The sequence below is a fragment of the Gekko japonicus genome, unplaced genomic scaffold (assembly GCF_001447785.1).
Source record: "Gekko japonicus isolate JY-2015 unplaced genomic scaffold, Gekko_japonicus_V1.1 scaffold8, whole genome shotgun sequence".
NCBI lineage: Eukaryota > Metazoa > Chordata > Lepidosauria > Squamata > Gekkonidae > Gekko > Gekko japonicus.
Window position 1 is genome coordinate 2,467,270 of NW_015167057.1, and position 21,948 is coordinate 2,489,217.

The window sequence follows — 21,948 nt, forward strand, 5'->3', positions numbered from 1 at the left end:
CAACCAACGGGTAACATCGCTGCATTAAGGAAGCGGTACATCTGTTCACAGCATGCACAGAGCAGACGTGTGCCGTTACCCAAAACTATTTGCTACATCAAGAAGGAAAAAGTAATTAACTTCTAGGGCAGTTCCCCCCCTCCCCAAATAGCATACCAGTTTGCGCAAGGTTTTCATCCTTTCGCTGGCATCCTCAATCCGGTTGGCTTCAATGAAGTCGTTGTATTTACCTGGAGATAAAAAAGGCAAAAAATCCAGATGTGTTCAATGGTACATAAAGCTGTCCTATTCTGAATCAGACCATTGGTCCATCAGTATTGTCTACTCTGACTGGCAGTAGTTCTCCGGGACCTCAGGCTGAGATCTTTCACATCACCTTCTATCTGATGCTGACTCACATGGGGAAATTACTGAGTCACACACTGGCGCATAAAACAACGGTTGTACTGTGGTTCAGGGCTGGGGATGCTGTAAGCTGCTTAGGTTCCCTAATGTGGAGAAATAGGAGATACAAATGTCCAAATAAAACAATAGTGTAATGCTGAGAGAGATGATGACAATCAAGTCGCAGCTGACTTCTGGCACAGAGTTTTCAAGGCCAGAGATATTCAGAGGTGGTTTGCCATTGCTCGCCTCTGCATAGCGACCACAGACTTTCTTGGTGGCCTCCCATCCAGGTATTAATCAGGGCCAACCCTGCTTAACTTCCAACATCTGATGAGATCAGGCTAGCCTGGGTCATCCAGGTCAGGGTGCCTATCAGATTACAGAGAGGAAAATGTCTATGTCACCATTAGCACATCTATTAGGGTTCAATAAAGATGCTCTGGTATTTAACCTGGCCATCACTGGTTGGAGCAAGAATACGTCTAGGCAAAAGATGGTAACAAATACGTGCCTGAAATAGAACATTGGGTACATAGAGTATAGACTACTATGGTGATAGATATACAAATACAATACTTTTATTGGCATAAAATATCAAATACACATGCAGCATAGAGCCTTAAGATAGGCTGGAGGGGTATCACATTCTGAATTGCCTTAATATTTATTTTTTTTAATAAAAGCTTTATTTACTCTCCTAAAAAGGAGAGGTATTTCGCTTAGATAGAAAAATAGGGAGGGTATATAGTGGGAGAAAGAGAAAGCTGAGTGATATATTAACTGGTAAATTAAACTGTTAGTAATGTCCAAATTATCTTCTTAGGCTTCTTCTGTGTGCAGTCAAACTTCTTTCTTCAAACCAGTTAAAGGTGTTATCTATGTTAGTGTATTAGTAGTGTTCATTCGATGCTCTGTTAGTTAAAGTTTCCTCGAGGCGCATTCAGAACCGCTCCTTTCAGAGTTGCTTTACACAAAGCAAAAGCTGCTTCTAAACTTTGCACCTCTTATTTGGCTATGGCTAGCACCCGCCAGGTCAGCTTGACCCATTACTTTGAAGTAGCAGGATTCTGTAATAAATCTCAGACACTTGACAGGTCCTAATGAAAAATTGGCTGAGAAGACAGAACACCTACAGTAGCTCTCAATTAAAAGGTTACATCACAAACACTCCCTTTCTCTTTGAAACAAGGGCTAGAAAAACATGTCAACAAAAAATGATTTACATCACTTGATGTTATACAGTAGTGTCTAGTGTTCTAAAATAGGTTGTCAACTCTCCAGGAGATTCCCAGAGAATTTCTTCCCAAAGGCTTCTGTAAAACAGCAATAATCAATTAAAAAAACATTAGAACCCAGGGCACGTCCTACAATATTAATAAAGGTTTGCTACTATATTACTACAAAGTACATTCTAAGTTGCCAGGCGAGATAGGCATGGGAAGAAGTTGAGACCAAGACATGAAAATAAAGGAAAAATTAGGAGGAGGGGGAGATAAATGAATGAGAAAAGTGTTGAAAAGACAGAGAGAAATTAAGGAAAATAGAGGGAAATGTTGTCCTATCTTTCTGCAACACACTAACTATGACTTCCCATGATCTGGCTGGGCAAACAAGGAAAAGAAGATTGAAAAGATAGATTGATAGTGACAACAACCTTGTTAGCAGGCTGCAGACTGGCAATTACTGTAGCAGCCATCAGCCTTGCCAGCTTGTCTTTCTCCACTGCTGCCTTGGTTAAGAAGCTTGGCGTGGTTTGTCACAAATACAGATACAAATACAGTACCTTTATTGGCATAAAATATCAAATACACATGCAGCAGAGCCTCAAGATAGGCTGGAGGGGTATCACATTCCGAATTGCCTTAAGATGAGCCTCTCCTCCTAGTTACCTCATAAAAAAAATTTGCTACAGGTTCCAGAATTTCTATATTATGCGAAGACAATAAAGAACTAATTTTATGCTCATCAGATTGGCCCAAAAGGGGGTGCAACACAGGTTCAATATAAACAACACGGATGTCATAGTGTAATTTACAGTGCAATAGCACATGTCCAATGGATTCAATTTCCCCCATCCCACAGGGGCACAATCTATCTTTATAGGGAATTTTCTTGAACCTTCCCGATAGAACAGCTGAGGGAAGGACGTCGAACCGTGCTAGCATGAAAGCCCTACGAAGATGGGGCTGAATCAGTTTTGCCAGGTATCCTGAGGAAATGTGGCTAAAAGAAAGTCCCATACTCACGGGAGAGCAATGTCTGTGCGCAAGTCTTCTCAGATCTTGCACCTTTATATCGAGGAGTCTTTGTTTGAGTAAGGCGAAAGCCTTCTGCTCAGACAAAAGTACCAAGTCATCAGTACTAAAGCCGATTATAGAAATTTTTTTCTCTATATTAATCAACCAAGTCAATAGATGGGATTCAGTTAACATGTGCACCACAAGACTGTTTGGGCCACATCTAAAATGAAGGCGCAGCCAAAATTTGAAGGTTATGGTCCATGCCATCGTAATTAACCGTCTTTGGGTTGTCTCCAGGCACATAGCTGCATATGGTACGCAAGCTGGTAGCCCCAAGATTTTCTTCAGGAACTTAGATTGAACACGTTCTACAGCTTCATTACAAGCTGAGACCCAAATTGGGATACCATAAAGCAGTTTGGCGGGTATTTTATGGTTAAATACTTTAAGAGCAGTGGGAATATATTGATGTCCTTTGGTGTAAAAGAAACGGGCAATAGCAAGGGCGTTGTTAGTTGATGACTTAACAGCTTCTTTAATATGTGTAGCCCAACTGTTAGTATAATTGAAATAGATGCCGAGGTATCTGTGGCTTTTGACTTGTTCAATTTCCCCCCCCTGTATAATCCACTTACTGGGCTTCCAACTTTTCTCAAACACAATGATTTTGGATTTATCAAAGTTCAGGGACGGGTGATAGATATAATTACTATGTTAAAACAAGATGGGAAAGATCCGTTTGGATCTGCTTGGGAGATACCCGCAGTGATCATATCCATAATCTAGTGGTCCCAAATAATTGAGTACCATTGAATAATACTATTTATTTATTTATTTATTTATACCCCGCCCTCCCCACAAGCAAGCTCAGGGTAGCTTACACTAATTGGTACCCTGTACCATAAAACCATGTACAAAATTTAAGCAACTTACAGCAACAACATTAAACATTAAAAGCAATCCAACAATTAGCAATTAAAGTGCTAGTGATGGTACTCTTTTGATGGTAATCTTTGAATGATTCAGATGGCGTACTAACAATTTTCATCGGCACTGGTGATCTTCAGCTTGGTGCTAGGAGAATCTATAGATTTCCATTCATTTCACTATGTTGACTGCTCAAGCAGCAAAGTAATCTTAAATTGGGCTTACTTACCGTCTGTAAACAGGGGTTCCGGGAGCTTCCGGAAGAAAGACTTCAACAGGCTGCTGATGACATTCAAGTCTTGCCACCTCTGGCCGGCGGGAGATAAAAATGAAGAAGCCATTATACTGTTAGGGTCACCCACAACAAAAACAACAAAGTCTCCGAGACTCCACTACTGCAAACTACTAAGTTCTGGTCACACTGCCAGGCCATAATAGCAAACATCATATTAGGCATTATGCCAAAGATCGCGGTTTGTTTTCTGTTGGTGGGAGTACCTGGAAACTCTACCAGTCACACATTATCAGCTTAATTTACCTCACAGGATTGTTGTGAGGATAAAATGGGGAAGAGAGAAATAAGTATACTGCCCTGAGCCCTTTGGGGGAACGCGTGGGATTAAAACACAGATATACACAGATGGGGCCGCGGTTAAGACACCGAGCTACAGACCAGAAGAAGAAGAGGAGGAGATTGGATTTATACCCCGCCCTTCACTACCCAAAGGAGTCTCAGAGCGGCTTACAAACTCCTTTCCCTCCCCCTCCCCACAACAGACACCCTGTGAGGTAGGTGGGGCTGACAGAGCTCTTGACAGAAACTGCTCCTTTTCAAGGACAGCTCTTAACAGAACGACGACGGCTTGCTAGTGGAGGAGTGGGGAATCAAACCTGGTCCTCCCAGATTAGAGTCCACGCACTTAACCACGACACCAAACTGAGCCATGTCCACCTGTGATTTTAGAAGGAAGATGTCAGAGCTTTAGGCCGGGGAGGGACAAGTTTGCTACCTAGTTTCCCGGCCAACGATTAAATCCTCTTGGTCTCCGGCCCTACATTCTTCCGTGAGAGGGGATAAAGAACGGTTGCCACTGAATGAAGCGACCTCACGGCAGTCCTGGTGCCAAAGGATCCTTTTGCTTGATTCTGCCACACTCTAGAGGAAGTTTGCCAGCTCTGGGTTGGGAGGGGCCTAGAGATTTGAGGGGGTGGAGCCTGGAGAGGGCAGGGACCTCAGCAAGGTACAATTTCCAAAGCAGCCATTTTCTCCAGGGAAACCGATCTCTGTGGTCAGGATTTCAGTTAGGGTTGCCAGGTCCATCAGACCCATGGGCGGGGGGATGGAGGGAGTGTTCCGGCCGCGGGAAGTGATATACCTGGAAATAAACACAATGTGCCTATGTCACCTGGAAGTGATGTAAGCACGACAGTGGCGACGCTCTGGTTTTTGGGCAAAACCATAGAATTTTGCCCCCAAACCCAGACCTTCAGCAGCACCCCCCCCAACGTCACCGACATGCCTACACAACCTCCAGATGATGTAGATACGTCACATTTTGTTATGTACGCGGACCGCCACCAGGGGTCCGCGGCTAAAGCAGGAGCTTGGTCCCCAAACACAAAGGGGACCTAGGATCCTAGTCCACCTCAAGTCCACCAATAGCACCCTTGGCGGGAAATTCAAACCTTCCTATGGGGACAGAGGTGTGCCAGGTGGAGTGTATATAGTTGGCTTTGCAGGGCCGTTTTTCTAGTCTTATTGTGAAGTACAATAAACGCGTCAAACTTGGTTCTCCCAGATTAGAGTCCACGCACTTAACCACTATACCAAACTGGCTCGGCAGTTCGAGACCCAAGTGCTGCGTGATGGAGTGCGCTCCCATCTCTGGCCCCAGCTCCTGCCAACCTAGCAGTTCGAAAGCCAAGAAATTGCAAGTAGATAAATAGGTACCACTTCGGTGGGAAGGTAACAGCGTTCTGTGCGCCTTGGCGTTTAGTCACGCCGGCCACATGACCATGGAGAAGTCTGCAGATAGCACTTCGGCTTGGAAATGGAGATGAGCACCGCCCCCTAGAGTCGGATTCAACTGGCTTTCTAACAAGGGAAACCTTTACTTTTATACACACAGAGAGACAGATCTTTCTATCTACATGTGTTCTAAGACTTTGGGAATCTCACATTCTTCCTTTAAGGAAAAATGGAGAAAGATATCGATGATCACGAGCACGCAGGGAAGAAAGAAAGCCAATTCTCCTAAATTTCCCCCTAAAATGTTGGTGGAAGGAAATGGAAGCTTTGTTTCTAAGGGTGATGCAGTTTGGGAACAGCCAAAACAGCTGTACAGGTCCATGAAAAAAATATTCCCAATTTGTTCCTTTTGCTTATATTTTAAACTATAAATACAGCCTCCTTTTGATTTGTTAAAATATGGTTTTAAAACTTTTTAAAAATTGCTTCCTTTATGCACGTTCAGGCTGAGATAATCTGAAGGTCACCAAATGAGTTCATAACAGAGACAAGATTTCAGCCAGGAACTGTACTGCTTTCGAGCTCCACCTCTTAGCTTCCCAGTTAAACCTCTGTTTCCATGGGGCCAGGGCCAGGCTACAATTATGCAGTTGGGCCTTGGTTTTGCTATGGAACAAATGTACTTTCCCGCAATTTACCACACAGATCCATGCACACTGCCTGTACTACACCAAAGTGGCCAGTAGGTGTCAGTGCTACCCAGCAAGATAAGGATATTTTTCAGCACAAGTGAAGTATTCGATAAAAAGGGCCAGGATGTACAGCAGGTTAGGAAACATGTGTGTGTGTGTGGGGGGGGGATGTTGCAGTGTGCCATCACTCTCACCTCATCCTGCAGGTTGATTTCTGCAAAGCCTTTGTTGAGCTGTTCCTGCAAGCTGGACACCACGGCATTGTTCCCGGGGACTCGGTAGATGCCCATGTATTCCAGACCTTTATCTTCCACCACTTTGCAACATGCTTCTACAATCAGAGGAACTTTCTGCAGATGGCAAAGACAAGGAAAACAGAGAGGATGACAAAGAGTTGGTTTTTATACCCTGCTTTTCTCTGCCCTAAGGAGCCTCAAAGCAGCTTACAATCGCCTTCCCTTCCTCTCCACACAACAGGCACCTTGTGAGGCAGGCGGGGCTGAGAGAGTTCAGAGAGAGCTGTGACTGGCCCAAGGTCACCCAGCAGTCTTCATGGGAATCAAACCCTATTCTCCAGATTAGAGTTAGCCACTCTTAACCACTACACCATGCTGGCTCTCCTCAATGCCGGCACCAAGGTTAACGAAGACCAAACCCACATTAAGTCAGGCACGCATTTTAATCGGACTATATTGATGATCCAGACACCAGATGCAGAAGTGATGGCCAAATCTTGGAAAATATACTAAGCAACAACATATCTGGCGAAGCTGCCAGGCAAAGATGCTTCTCTAAGAAGCACATTCCATCTTTGTGTGTTTTCTTAGGAGGAGAGTGTGATATTGATTTAGTGCCCAGGTGCCCTAAAAGCTACTTTTGCTCCACCCAGCTCTTCCATCCAGGCCAACAAAACTCAGCTAGGTCCTCCTGTTTCCACCCCTCCCATGATGACAACACCTGTGGGGTGACGTGATAGAGGTTTACAAAATTATGCACAGGATTGAGAAGGTAGAGGAAGAAGTCCTCTTCTCCCTTTCTCACAATATAAGAACTTGTGGGCACTCAATGAAATTGATGAGCAGTCGGGTTAGAACAGATAAAAGGAAGTATTTCTTCACCCAAAGCTTAATTAACATGTGGAATTCACTGCCGCAGGAAGTGGTGGCGGCTACAAGCATAGCTTCAAAGAGGGGACTGGGGAAACATATGGAGCAGAGGTCCATCAGTGGCTTTTAGTTACAAGGTATAGATGGAACACTAGGTCCGGGGCAGTGATGCTCTTTATTCTTGGTGCTTGGGGGGCAAGAGTGGGAGGGCTTCTGGAGTTCTGGTCCCACTGGTGGACCTCCTGATGGCAACTGGTTTTTGGCCACTGTGTGATGGGCTGGGTGGGCCACTGGCCTGATCCAACATAGCTTCTCTTATGTTCTTATGATGCTGTGTCTGAGACTGCATGCAAGAAGTGCCCAGCACAAGCTGACAAAGCAGCAGGACTGTTTGCCCCTGAAATTTATTTATTTCCGTCAAGCTGCAGCCAATTTACGGCGACTCCATGGGGTTTTCAAGGCAAGAGACATTCAGAGGTGGTTTGCCATTGCCTGCCTCTGCATCACGACCCTGGTATTCCTTGGGTGGTCTCTCATCCAAGTACTAACCAGGGCCAACCCTGCTTGGCTTCCGAGCCCTGACAAGATGAGGCTAGGCTGGGCTATTAGGGCTCTTATTTATTTACTTCATTTAAAGTCCGCCTTTCTCAAGGAACTGCAGCAGATTATGATTTTTGAGAAACATAATAAAAACAATTTCAGGTGGTTAACCGTGTTAGTCTTTAGTAGTAGAATGGGAGTCAAAACCAGTATGACTTTAAAACACCACCAATATTCCAGGATATAAGCTTTCATGAGTCAAAGCTCACTTCATCAAATACCAACTGACATGAAATAAGATTCACAAAAGGTTATGCTCTGGAATATTTTGCTGGTTGTTAAGGTGCTACTGGACGTGAGCTTTGTTCTAGTAAAAAACATTATAACAAACACAACAGACAATGTGAAAAAGCTGGATTATAAAATCAGAAAACAAAGCAACGAGCACAGAATAATCAGAGCAGAATGCGGCTAAACTGCTAAACTTTTTCATGGAGCTATTCTGCCAGAAATAAAATTCCACACATGGCTTAAGACACTAAGCAAACTCCACTGATGGGATATGGCCTACCTTGTTGTCGGGGGCCGGCTGGCAGTCTTCTAGCCTCACACCAAAAGCCCGTGGCGCAGGCTTCTTGTTTTTCTTCATTATGTTGATTCCCCAGGGGGCTTTCTGAGGAACACTCTCATCTGGGCAAAGGTGGGGAGAGGAGGGGGGGGGAGTCATGATGAAGGAGAAATACAGCAAGGTGGTGGTGGAAACTGCCAATGAGTCACAGCTGACTTCTGGCGAACCCATATAGTTTTCAAGGCAAGAGACACTCAGAGGTGGTTGGCCACTGCCTGCCTCCCCGTCACGGCCCCGGGTCCTCGGAGGTCCCATGAGGTCCTCGGAGGTGCCCCATCCAAACATTATTCGCGGCCAACCCTGCTTAGCTTCTGCGATCGGACAAGATCGGGCTAGCTACAGCAAGGTATGTCAAATAAAAACTACTGTCCAGGAGTCCATCCTAAGGCTTGGGTTTATTCGACTGGGCATGGCAGGAAAAGGTCACCCCGCGGTGAGTTTCCCCTGTCATGAAAGGCGGCGGGAGGAGCTGTTCCCAGCACAAGCACTGGAGATGGAAGTGGAAAGAGAGGGCAAAAGAGAAGGTGCGGAGCAGAGGTGGGGAGGAAAGAAAGTGACGGGGAAACCAGAAGGAATTGGAACACACACACACTCACTCACTTTGGTTAAGTTTTCTCTTAGTCCAGCTGAACACCATCACCCCCGTACACACACCTGTGGTATTTGATCTCAAATGGTTGTGGTGCACACAGAAGTTATGATGTGCAACAAACTTGGATGATGTGATGGACAGGCAAAAAACTGCCCTTGTCAGAGAGGAGAATTTTGAAGGATTTTTTTTACATGCTAGCTTTCTACAAGCGGGAGACAGATTCTTTATATATGTATATACAGCTGTATGTGGGCATGCACCATTCAAGAATGAGAGTCCCACATACGCTCTCAACTGCTATAGTGCCAGAAGCCTGTACCTTCCGCTATTTCTTCACAAACCCTTTCTAAGTTTACACTGAGCAATGCTTAAGTATCTGGAAACATTTCAGGAATAGGAGCCTAAGAGCGGCATGGAATATAGCCAGAGAATTAGAGAGTTTGGTTCCCCCACAAAAAAACCCCCTTTTTATTTTTGTTTAAATACGGGCTTGGCACAAATTACGCTCAACAAAAGCTCTAAAATGTTAAAACAGAAGGGATCAAACAAGTCTAACTGCAAGTCCTTCAGAGGAGAAACGATGCAAACATACTATAAAAAGGGAGCATTTACAGATGGCCTTTACATCACCATTGGTAAACCGGAAACTCTCATTCTTATGTTGCGGGTAGGAAACCAAGGCAAAGAGAAATGAGCTGTGATCTGAACCTGAGCCTCCCAGGAACGTACGTCCTACAAACTAAAGAACTACCAAGCATCCTGGTGTCTACCTAATGCGACCCATGCACAGCTGAGGTTAGGAGGCAAATGCCAGGCCAAAGAGCAAGATCATCCTGGAAAGGTTTCACTTCAGTAGCAAGGTTTTTGTGAAAAAAACCTTAGGCACTGTTGACACATGTACAGGCCTTCTCTACTGGATATTATCTGCTAGATGCACGCAGACTCCCTCCAGCACATGTTCACGGTAAGGTTGCCAGGTCCTACCTGGCAGCCGGGGTGGAGTGGGTCCTGGGTCTGTTCCAGGATGACGTCACCTGGAAGTGCTGTGATCACATTGCCGCCATCGGGGAGAGACACTCTAGTTTTGGGGCAAAAAATGGTTTGTAGGCAATTTTATCATAGAGTTTTGCCCAAAAACTAGAGTGTCACTGTGCAATGTCGGCAACATGATGACATCACTTCCTGGTGACATCATCACATTGCCTTTTGGGCCAGTTGGGGGTGGGATTCCCCCCCCTGGCCAGCTGGGGGGGGGTCTGGCAACCCTAATTCACAGTCGAGCCCTTCGTACCTCTTGGTGTTATGGCATCCTGGCGTGAAGAACGGGGTGGTCCTGTTCCTATTTGTTTCTGAGACTCTGGCTTCACCCCCTGACCACGAGGTCCTTTCGGGGAGGAGTCTGGTTTGGTCCCAACAGAACTGCAAGGGAAGAAGAATGAGAATCTGCATCAGTGCCAGGATTCACGTTGCCCACTCATGCACATTCGCAAAGTGGATTCTGCTGCCAACTCAGCCAGGTAATTAATCTTTAATTACATGGGGGGAATGCAGTTGTTGCATTTAACCTCAGTTAAATAGGAACTTGCATGATCTTGGCTTGGCTTTGCTGGTGGACTCAAGTGGGAGGTTTGGACCTCTCCTTGTGGGGAGAGCTGTGATTAAAAATGAAGCTCACATACCCACAACCGTGGATGCATGAGTTAAATTAACTGGAGTTAGCAAACTGGGATTCTAAGCTCTGGTGAGTCCCTGCTGATGGAAGGAAAACTAACTCGTTCTTATGAGGGTGTGCTCGATATAAACCTGGCTGAAAAAAATACCCGATAAATACCTTATTGGTATTTATTGGGTATTTTCTCAGCTGATCACCGAATGGGCTAGTGATTCCGCTATCCAAAAATGACCACCCCGAAAAATCCCAAAGATTCCACTGTATAGCCACAGTTACAGGGCGTTTAAAGGGCTCAGTGTATACACCTACTTGTTTTAACCCACATGCCAGTATTTGTATTGTATTGTATTGTAACAGCCAATGGGCATATATAAAACCCGAATGGTGGTGGCACTTCTCTAGAACATTCCACACGCTCCGGAATTGGTTGGCGCCCTGGTGTGTCACTCAGAATCTGTCTCTATCCACTGGCTGCATTGCTTGAGTCTTGCCTCCAACATTCTAAACAGTTTGCTGTTCCCCCCCCCCCATAGCCAGTCAGAACACAGAGGTTATTTGCATATGCAGCCTCATTGGCCTTTGCCTCGGAACACAGAGGTCATTTGCATAGGCAACTTGATTGGCTTTTACCTCTAACATTCTAAACAGTTTGCTGTTCTGAGGTAAAATGTGTCCAATCTCCAGGTGAGGGCTGGAGATCACTCAGAATTACAACTGCTTTCCAGATGGCAGAGATCAGTTCCCCTGGAGAAAATGGTGGGCTCTCTATCCTTATATGCTGCTGAGGTGGCCCCCGTATGACAGCCAATGTGATGTAGCAGTCAGGGCTTCAGAGCACGGGAGAGGCTGCAGGTGTGTGGGGGGTGGAAAGCTGAAGAGGGGGAAATAAAGGTAGGTTGATAATTGGCTGGGAAGGAGATAGGGCTGCCAACTCCAGGTGGGAAATTCCTGGAGATGTGAGGGATGGAGCCTGGAGAGGGTGAGGTTTCAGGAGGCGTGGAACCTCGGACAGGTACAAACCCATAGACTCCACCCTCCAAACCAACCATTCCCTTCTGGGGAACCATTGTTGCCAATCTCCAGGTGAGGGCTGGAGATCACTCAAAATTACAACTGTTCTTTAGGTAGCAGAGATCAGTTCCTCTGGAGAAAATGGTGGACTCAGTGTCATTATATCCTGCTGAGGTCGCCACAGCAAATTGACACTGAGTGTTCAAGGCCAGGGCACCCGCCCAGAGCCTCTTTCTAGAGATCGTTGTGTTTATTTCCACAACAGACCTTTTTCCTACTATACAATAAATCTAATCTACATGCCAGCATTTTTGTACCATGGGGCCAAAAGGAGTTAGTATTTTAACCATGATTTTTTGTGTGTGAGCAGGAGGAGGGAGGAGCCAAGTGCACAGATGAGACAATCATCATACTGTGTTTGTAAGCATTTTTACTTAAGTGTGCTGCTTCCTTTACCAGTACAAGGACCACTCACTGTTCTTGACAGTGACAATTCATTTGTAAATTTCAAGGAAGTAAGGTACATTCTACATGCCTATGCAAATGTACTTTATTTGAGCTGTAGAACTGGGGCACGGGGATGCCCCTTTTTATCACAAAGAACACGTGGCTGTTTCTATTAACATAATATTATCCCTGATTCTCAGGGGGGGGGGAGAAACCTGTGCTTGGCCAATTTTGCTGGCAAGGGCTCATATGACTGAGTGCTCTGGCATATAACACAAAATTCCCTGAACACAGAAAGCTAGCATTTCGTGGCAAACAACTCTCGCTGAACCCTGATGAGCTCATTTTCTGATTGCAGAGATCCTTTCCTCCCCCCCCCCATCGGAATGAACATTAAATTGTGCAAGTCTCCATTTGCTTTCTGAAGTGTTCCAATCCGACCACAGATTTAACCAGTGTTCCCTCTAAGCTGTGCACGTGAGCAGCCGCTCATTAGCACAGGAAGCCCCGCTCAGCAGCAATCTGGAGCCACACAGGGTCCTGCACTGCCCATTTTAAGATTACAGCAGTTCTGTTCTGCTCAGGATGTGAACTGCTCCACTCAGCAGGGGGGGGGAGAATTAGAGGGAACATTGGATTTAACCCTTCTGTAAGAACTAGGCATAACTCTGGATAGCTGGAAAAGTGGCGGAGGAAACCTACCTTACTTTCCTATAATCATTCAGCTTCTTATTTATAAGTGCTTGGTTCGCAAACCCAGGGTCCTAGAAAAAATAACACACAAAGAGAATACGAAGAAGGATTAAACCTCATGCTTTAGGATACCCTCTCTCTCTTTCCCACTGTCAAAAGGCCCTTTCCATCAAGAATCTGGGATCGGCTAAATGCAGTTAGAAGCACACATTGAACACAGAAGCCCTGACGCTCTTAAGAGTCTCTTATGAAAGACACCATCAGCCCTCCTCTTTCTTTTTTCTGTGTTGCAGGCGAGAAGTCGTTTTGTACACAGAACAAAAATCTAAGGATGAAGCATTTTCTATTCAGTAACATTTCTAGCTTCAGGTGGGCAGCCGCGTTGGTCTGAAGCAACAGAACAAAGTCTGAATCCAGCGGCACCTTTAAGACCAACAACGTTTGATTCTGGGTATCAGCTTTCCTGTGCATGCGCACTTCTTCAGATACATTGAAAGAGACTTCACCAACCGTTACATATAGGTAGGGGGAGATTAGTTGCCAGGAAGGGCTAATTGGAGTCAAGATGCATAAGATGTATGCTCACTCTCTTTGCTCACTGTCTAACATTGTATATGCCATTAAATGCTAACAATGCCCTTTGGTTCTCTACACAGGGCAAACAGATCAAACCCTACACCAAATGATAAATGGACACAAATCTGACATCAAGCATCACACAACTGAGAAACCTGTAGGAGAACATTTCACCCCCCCAGGGTATTCAGTGGGCGGGCCGCCTCAAAGTAGCTGTTTTATTGCAAAGGAATTTCAGAAACAGACTAGAATGGTAGATTGCTGAATCACAAGTTATTGCAACACTCAGGACAATGGAACCCCCAGGGCTTAACTTTTCCTTTCGTTTTCAGAGCTCCTGTGATCAGATGATCTTGAGCAATGACTAGAAGAATAATACATCATTTACTAAAGGAAAATATGTTGGACAGAAAATTGGAGACCAAATAGGTTATGTTCGGGTCATTGTCTAGCATCAGATAGGGATCAGTATCCCCATGGAGTTTATTAAACTGAGACTGTGTTAAAAGCAGTGAGATCCAGCGGTTCCTAAAAGCAGTAAATAAACCCGACATTTCAATATTTTGTGAAATTTTACCCCGATCACAAGGGCAAAGACAATCTGAATATGGAATATGACGAAATCTCCCAATACTTTGGATGGGATGGCATTAAAGCAAGCTAAAATGAATTTCCTAACAAGGGGGGGGAGGCGCCTGTCAGGTGTCTCATGTATAGTGGCAGAGTCCGAGACTCAAGCAGACTCTGCAAGAGTGAATCACTGTACTGTTGTAATCCAGCTCTGTATGGCAATGCTGGACAAGCGAAAGGACCTTTGCCTTACCTAGCAAGATGTCTTCAGTCATGAGCCTAGCTGACTTAATCTAGCATCTACTGTCTTTGTCCATCGAGAATGGTAAGCATCTTCTTTAAGAAAGAGCAGCAGACCTTCAGCTTCCAAAGCAAAAATAATCCTTAGCCTTAGCTTGAAAGCACTGAGCCATGCTCTAGCTTCCAATGATATTTGGCCGAGTTCAGCTCTGAGAGATACATCTGAGACACATCGAGGGACTCTCATTATCCTACGTATAAACTGACACAGTGGATGGTCCAAAGATTCTGCAGTCACCAAAATCCAGATAGTGACTCCTGTAGTAACTGGGGTATTATTTTAGAACTGAACATCTGAATTGCACCGGGGATCTATTTTCCTCCCCCTGTGAAGTAGAAGCAGGATATGGCTCCAGTAGTAGGCGTAATCTTATTCAAAGCAAACTTGTGCTGGTGAGACCAGGAGAGGTTTGAAGAGAAAACAATCCCCAAGTAGCAGAAATTCCTGACTTGTTATATATCTGAGTTTGCTATAGTCCATTTGGAAAGACCCAGGGTGTCACCTAGGGCTTAACAGAAATATCGGGTACTTATCTCAATACGCATGCTAAGTCATTCAGTTCTTGCATCTGTTTGTTAACTCTTTTATTACCTGTATGCTAATTTGCTGCTATTCACAAGTTTTACCAACTTTAATCCAATCTTAGCTATACCTGTCGCTCAGTTACTTAAGCATCTTGACTCCAATTAGCTCTTCCTGGCAACTAACCCCCCCCCCCCATATGTAGTGGTTGAGGAAGTCTTGTTTCAATGTATCTGTCTTCAGGGTGCATGCACACAAAACCTCACACCCAGAATTAAACTTTATTGGTCTTAAAGCTGCCACTGGACTCAAATTTTATTCTGTTTCTAGCTTCAGATAGGGGAGTCTGTCTTTTAAATCTCCACTGCAAAAAGCTCCCCACTTTTTTGCATGGAGGAAGGGGGAAAGACTACACTTAAAACTCTTATTTTTCCCACTGGTGAGGCAGCTGGGTGGATGTTTTTGTCTTTGGGGAGAGGTATTAAAACATGCTTCCTCCTGGGAAACATTTGCCATTTTACTTCACTGAATACATAAGCTTGTCCTAACATTTTGATCTGCTGACCAGCAGAGGTTGCTATAAGCTAACAGGAGCTCTTAGAACAGGATCTAGATAACAGAGTTCAAGTTGAAAAGCTCCTTCATTATTTTCAAACAGTTTTATTCCATCCCATCACACTCAACACATGGGACAGATAAAAGCCTCACCCTTTGGGAGGGGGGAGAAAACGATTTTTTCTGTCTCTCAGTACCAAGATCAGGAATAGATGTGAACCATCATTTGTCTGATCAGAAAATCATGAACACACATCAGGAGGTGGTAGCAGTAGCTATATTTTGCCCTGTAAATGAAGGGGTCATGGCTGCAATTCAGAGTTGGATGCTTGCCAAATTCCATATGCCCAGCAATACTTCTAGCTAAGTTCTAAACCTGATGTTTAAACACTGGCTGTATCCATGTGCCAACAATTTTCCATGTGCCTCCTGTTGCCACTGCGAATGAAGAGGCGTACGCAACAGCAAATGGTAGGCTCCCCTGCACTTTCCTTGACCCGGTCCCCCACAGTGGCCATTTCCCCCACGTGCCACCTGAGCACTTTAGAAAAAAAATCAGGAATTGGCATATCACTACAGCATTAAGCTCCATGCTCCATGAATATGTCAATTGCCTACTTTAAAAAAGCATGAAAAAGACATCTGATGGGGGGGGGGGGCGGCCATAGGGGCCTGGGGAAAGGAAAATGGCAACCATGTGGATTGGGCCTGCAAAAATTCACACCGTGTGCAAACGGTGACCTTTCCTAAAAGACTGTCCATACCAGGGCTGCATTCCCACATCATCAGTTATTCCACTATTATTGTGCTTGGGGAGATGCTGCGGCTCAGTGGTAGGGCATCTGCTTGGCATCCAGAAGGTACCAGGCTCAATCCACAGCAACTCAAGTTAAAAAGGACCAGGTAGGAGGTGATGTGAAAGACCTCTGCCTGAGACCCCGGAGAGCCACTGCCAGTCTGAATGGACAATACTGACTTTGATGAACCAAGGGTCTGATTTAGTACAAGGCAGCTTCATGTGTTCATAAAAGCAATAATTTGCAACGGGCTCGCCTAGCAGACACAGAAAAAACTGCTTGGGAACAATTGTTATAGTACAAGGATAGCACTATGTCTAACAACACGTGGACACAGTCCAGGTTTAGGAAAGAGAGGAGCAAAGCTGAGAAAAACCTAGATAGGAGATGATTAGAAGATACAATGTGGATGCTTTAAAAAAAAAACACCTCCAGCTTGAATGCCACACAAGAGCAAAAGCTCTGTGTAGACATGACGTCTCTCAAGCCTAAAGGCAACAGTTGTATTTTGTCCAAAGAACTCGTAAAAATTGATAGGACCATCATGTTGTCCAAGGTTTTACTGCACATCCAGAGTGACAGGACTGCTATGCAAAGAAGCAGCAGGCAGGTGTGGAAACACTGCACACGCAGTCAGAAGCTTCTCTGAAGTCTTTGCTGCCAAAGAGGCAAGTAACTTTTAAAACACAACGGCTTGCCTCTTCTGCAGCGGCGGCAGCAAAAAAACCGCTGGCTACACAACAGTTTCCTTTCTTTTATGTTATTGCTCCTTTGTTTTGCACCCTTGCTTGCCACAGGACATTTTTTTTGTTTCTGCTTCACTAAAATTAGATTGTAGGTATGATATGGCTTTGCAGCTGGCTTCCTCTCTAGGAGAAAGAAGTGAAAAAATGGGGAGGAAGCAAAGTAGCGACTGTGAACTGGGGTGCATCTGACGAGCCACAGACCCGGGAGGCAGGCAGGGAGCCACTGGCAATTCTCACCTCGCCCTCGGCTTTGCTGCTCTCCCTGATGGCTTTAATCCAGGCCAGCATGTCATCCCGGTCTTCGGCCTGAAAGAGACATTCACAGAAGTCAGCGGTCGTCAGCCGGAAGACGTGCTTTCTCTTGGTGTCGCTGTAGGAGATGTCCACCAGGCACGCTCGGAGGCTGATAGGCGGCTGCTCCTCCTCACCTGGGGGCAGGGCACAAGCCACAGCCTCCCGTCGGTCTTTGCACAGGTAGAGCGAGTGCGAGCGCAGGACAGCGAAGGCCCGCTTCCACTGCCGGATGCCGCCGCCAACTTTCTGTAGGGGGAGGTTGGGGGGGAAGGGAGAGACAGAGGGAAAGAATTGAGTGTGTGGGATACTGAGGGAGACAGAGACACACAGAAGGGAGGGGAAGGGGAAGAGCAAAAGTAGGGCTCACCTATATCTACAGAGGTGCTGTGTGCAAATTCTGACTAGCAATCCAACAGCCCCCAAAAGGCACAGAGAGACTCAGGGTTGTATCCCACAAAGAAAGAAGAGTAGGTTTTCATACCCCACTTTTTTCTGCCCTGAGGAGTCTCAAAGTGGCTTACAATTGCGTTCCCTTCCTCTCCCCACAGCAGGCACCTTGTGAGGCAGGTGGGGCTGAGAGAGTTCTGAGGGAACCGAGACCGGCTCAAGGTCTCCCAGCAGGCTTCGTGTGTACGAGTCGTGGAATCAAACCCAGTTCTTCCGAAAGTGTCTGCCACTCTTAACCACTCTGGGCATCAGTGGAAAGCACCGATGGTGACAGAACTTCCTCACGTTCCCTTCTAGCCCTGGTGCCTGCTTGGTATACAACTGCGCAGGGGTCTGGAGGCTGCAGTGACAAAAGGGCTGACAGATGGCTACAATCTCCCTTCCTGTCACTCCCACTGCAGCCTCCTGACCTGTTTGGCTGTTAAAGGATGCAGGTTCCACAGTTGAGGGAACAAGGTTTCACATGGTCAGGAAAGAACTGCTGTGGATGGGGGAAAGATCTGTAACCCTTGTATCCACAGGCCGCATTCAGACACCATGGACACACTGGAGTGTGTTCCGATCAAGCATAAACTTGGGGGGATTTCACATTACCCAGTTTCACCCGGTTTCAAGCCGGCAATCATCCGTTTTGAAGTGAACCGGTACAGGGCTGCCATTTCACACAGGGCTTGCCCCTACCGGAAATGAGCCGAATCAGAAGCGGTTTGGCATTTCAGACTTGCACCGCTTTGTTTTCCCGCTGTTTTCCTCCCGCGTGGGTGATTGATTTTTTTTAAAAACGGTCGATTTATAGCGCTATAGCAGTATAACAAAACACTCCATGCATTCCAATGGGATTGATATAATGCTATTCCGTTATACCGTTATAGTGCTATAGCGCTATAAATTGAACGTTTAAAAAAAACCCAGAGATCGTCCGCACGGGCGAAAAAAGGCGGGGAAAAGGCGTATCGGAACCGGGAGAGGGCACTGGAGACCACTTGGAAGTGGATGACAGGTAAAACGCTTCAGTCCCGGTTCCTAAACGGGACTGAAGCGTTTGTGTATGAAATGGCAAATAGATTCCGGAAGGGAACCAGTTCTCAAACGGGTTCTGTCTGAAATGACAGACCAGAACCCGTTTGAGAACCGGTTCCCTTCCGGAATCTATCGCCTGTCTGAAATTCCCCTTTGTTTAACTAGTCCAGGTCTCACTTTTCCTCCTCCCTTCACACTTGGAGAGCAACGGAAGACATCCCGATTTAGCAGACCTCTGACCTAACTTTTATTTGCTTACGATGCCTGAAAGCGGGAAGGACAACAAACTAGGATTCGTCGTTTCTTTCCCAGTTACTGAGATTTTAAACCACAGCTTTATCCTGCTTCAAAAGCAGACCTCCTGACACCTATAATACGCGTTGCCCTTTTTCTCCATGTTTATATGACTTTTTTTCCTTCTGCAAATGAGGCCTTGGGATTTGCTTCACCAATTAGGGGAGCAGCTGAGGACAGGGGAAAACTTTAACCCTTTTCTGTACAAGAGCTTTCAAGAGTTCAAGCACCTCTTTGACAACGAATTTAAGTGTACACCTGTGTATTGAGTTGTTTACTTTCTGGACCTGTGGAAAAACACACCAAATTACAAAAGCATGAAAAGAAAAGAATAATATACAAAAAAGCACATTTGAATGTGTGCTTATTTTTTTTTTAGGATGGCTGCTAAGTAAGTGTTTTTTAAATTCGCTTTTTAAAAAGAAATTTGGAATATCGAGCATTCCATATTACAGTGCTATACCAGAAAAAGAAAAAAAATTAAACATAAATAAATTCAAATTACATCAGTATCCCTGAAGGATCCATCACCATTGTAGGAGATTAGTATTTAAAAGGGGGTTTGGTGCTGATTGACACTGAGCTCAGGTGGAAGACAGGGTTTGGATAACTCCTTCCTGCCTCTACTACTTCATTTTGTTTTTATGTTTTTATTTTAAAAAAACAGAAAAAAGGACAAGGAAAAAAACAACCTTAAAATCCAGCATGTAAATGAGTGTTTTTTTAAAAACAAAAACAAAAAAGATATACAGAAAGACAAAAATATAACAATAGTGGTGGCAGATCTACACATAAGTTTCTATAAACAGTTTCCAAATATCTAAAAATAAGTCCATGTGCAATTACTGTCTAAACACCACATGTTCAAAGATTGATGGAGCTCTAAGGTCCTCAATCCATTGATTTCCGGAGGTGGGCTGCCTCTACTGCATTGTGAATGTCCTCTGTAACATTTAAAACCTTATTCTGCACAGCATTTCGACTTCTGCAAACCATAAGCAGGGGGAAGAAAATGCCTGGAGGACAGCCGTGAAGCTCTGCTCCCCGTTTCTGAGATGTCACCAAATATTGGCTTCAAGTTTTTTATTATATGCATGAGGGCTAAAACAACAACAAAAGCTAAGAATCTCAGGACACTCCCTTTGTCATCTGATGTCAAGTCTCGCCTTCATGTTGTGAGGCTGCGGAAGAAAAGAATGTGCGCAGTCCTCATAGCAGCAGCCAACTTCACAGGGTTGCTGTGATGTTGAATGCAACAATGATCGTACAACTGTTTGCAAACTGAAACACCCCCCCCCCCCGGGGGAATAAGTTGGAAACAATAGCCAGAAGTGACTCCTCCAAAGGACCAGACTGATTCTGAATGTCATTCTCAGGAGTCTTTCGTTCTGAAATGCCTGCACAAGCGATGACTTTGGATGAGGCAGCTGTCCATTACTCAAATGCCCAGAACAGCAAAAGAGCTCTGACACACTGGGCCATCTCACCCAGCATCCTGTTCCCAGCACCAGCCTTGCTTCTGGGAACCCCGTGAGAGGGGCAGGAAGCCAGCAGTTCTTCCGACTGCTGTTTGTTCCCCAGCAATTGTACTAAAAGATATATTGCCTCTGAACCTGGATGCTCCATTCAACCATCACAGCTAACAGCTTTTGGTCGTGTCCCTGCTTGGTTTTCATTTATTTTTTCTAAACTAAAAATTACTCCAACCCCTAGATCATTTTATGGCCCCTGCTCTGCATCTTTTACTGCCCTGCAGTTACAGTTGGTGACAGGGGGTCAGTCACCAACTGTACACAATATTCCAAATTCGCAGCACCCTGAATTTATCAGAGGCCATTATGGTTAATGCCCGTTTTATTTTCAGGGCCTTGCTTAACAACCCTTGCATGCCTTTCCCACAGATACAGCATAATTTCCATTGAGAGCTGGTGTAATATAGTGGTTAGAGCAGTGGTCCCCAACGTGGTGCCCGTGGGCGCCATAGCTCCTGCCAACACCTTTCCTGGCACCCACCAAGTGTTTTTAGGAGATGGGCGGGGTCAGGTAGGGTTTTTGTCCAGAAAGGCTTCTGATTGGCTGTTGGAGACTTGATGGGCTGTGCAATTTTTTAAAAAAATGCTGCTTTGGCGGCAGCTGCCACCCCAGCACAAGGATCTGTATCGTGTTACTGAAGTTAAGCCATGGCCATCATTTTGTGGCTGGCTCCACCTTTTGTTGCTGAGCCCACTGTGCTGTGTCAGAATTCCAAATATGCCCTCAGTCTCAAAAAGGCTGGGAACCCCTGGGTTACAGGGCTGAACTAGGACTAAGGAACCCCAGGTTCAAATCCCCACCTGACATCAATTTCACTGGGTGGCCATTCTCTCTCAGCCTAACCTACCTCACAGGGTTGCTGTGAGGATAAAATGGGGAAGAGAGAATTGTGCATGTTGTTGTGAACTCCCTGTGAGAAGGGTGAGATAAAAAAATCCAGTGCGGAGACAGAGAGACAAATAGATAGCAATAGATATATATCTACCTATCTTTCCAATCATGGGAATGCCGCGCTGTGTACCTTATGCAGCCTTGTGTTTAGAAACTAGGTTAAATCCTGTGGAATCTGGTGCGTGGCTAATGACAGTAAAATATTGGCTGTGTTTACATTACAATGTGGACCAAGGGAGCCTTGTACAACAAATGCTCACAGAGTCAAACATATCTAACTGGCTACCACACATTGAGAACAAAACAACTGCCACGGGCATCCCATTGGACTCACTGCTTATGCTCCCTTTTATGGGTGCTTTTCAGATGATTAAACGCAGAGTCCTTGACACTGAAACACAAAGGCTATACAGCTTAGCCAACAAATCTTGCTCCCCTCTGAACTTTGAGATTCCCCTCACGGTAGGCCGAATGGCCCCATATCTATCTGAAATACAA

The 21,948-nt window shown here is 45.3% G+C and overlaps 1 protein-coding gene across 1 annotated transcript in view; it reads right to left on the bottom strand.

Annotated features, from left to right (window-relative positions):
- ARHGAP23 (Rho GTPase activating protein 23) overlaps positions 1-21,948 on the bottom strand; it is a 154,735-nt gene that overhangs the window by 21,972 nt on the left and 110,815 nt on the right. The window contains exons 12-18 of the mRNA XM_015412439.1: positions 17,209-17,511; positions 12,914-12,975; positions 10,373-10,500; positions 8,433-8,551; positions 6,410-6,565; positions 3,784-3,862; positions 155-230 (exon numbers count right to left, since the gene is read on the bottom strand). Of these exons, the coding sequence (XP_015267925.1) occupies positions 155-230; positions 3,784-3,862; positions 6,410-6,565; positions 8,433-8,551; positions 10,373-10,500; positions 12,914-12,975; positions 17,209-17,511 (923 nt within the window). The remainder of the gene's footprint in view (positions 1-154; positions 231-3,783; positions 3,863-6,409; positions 6,566-8,432; positions 8,552-10,372; positions 10,501-12,913; positions 12,976-17,208; positions 17,512-21,948) is intronic.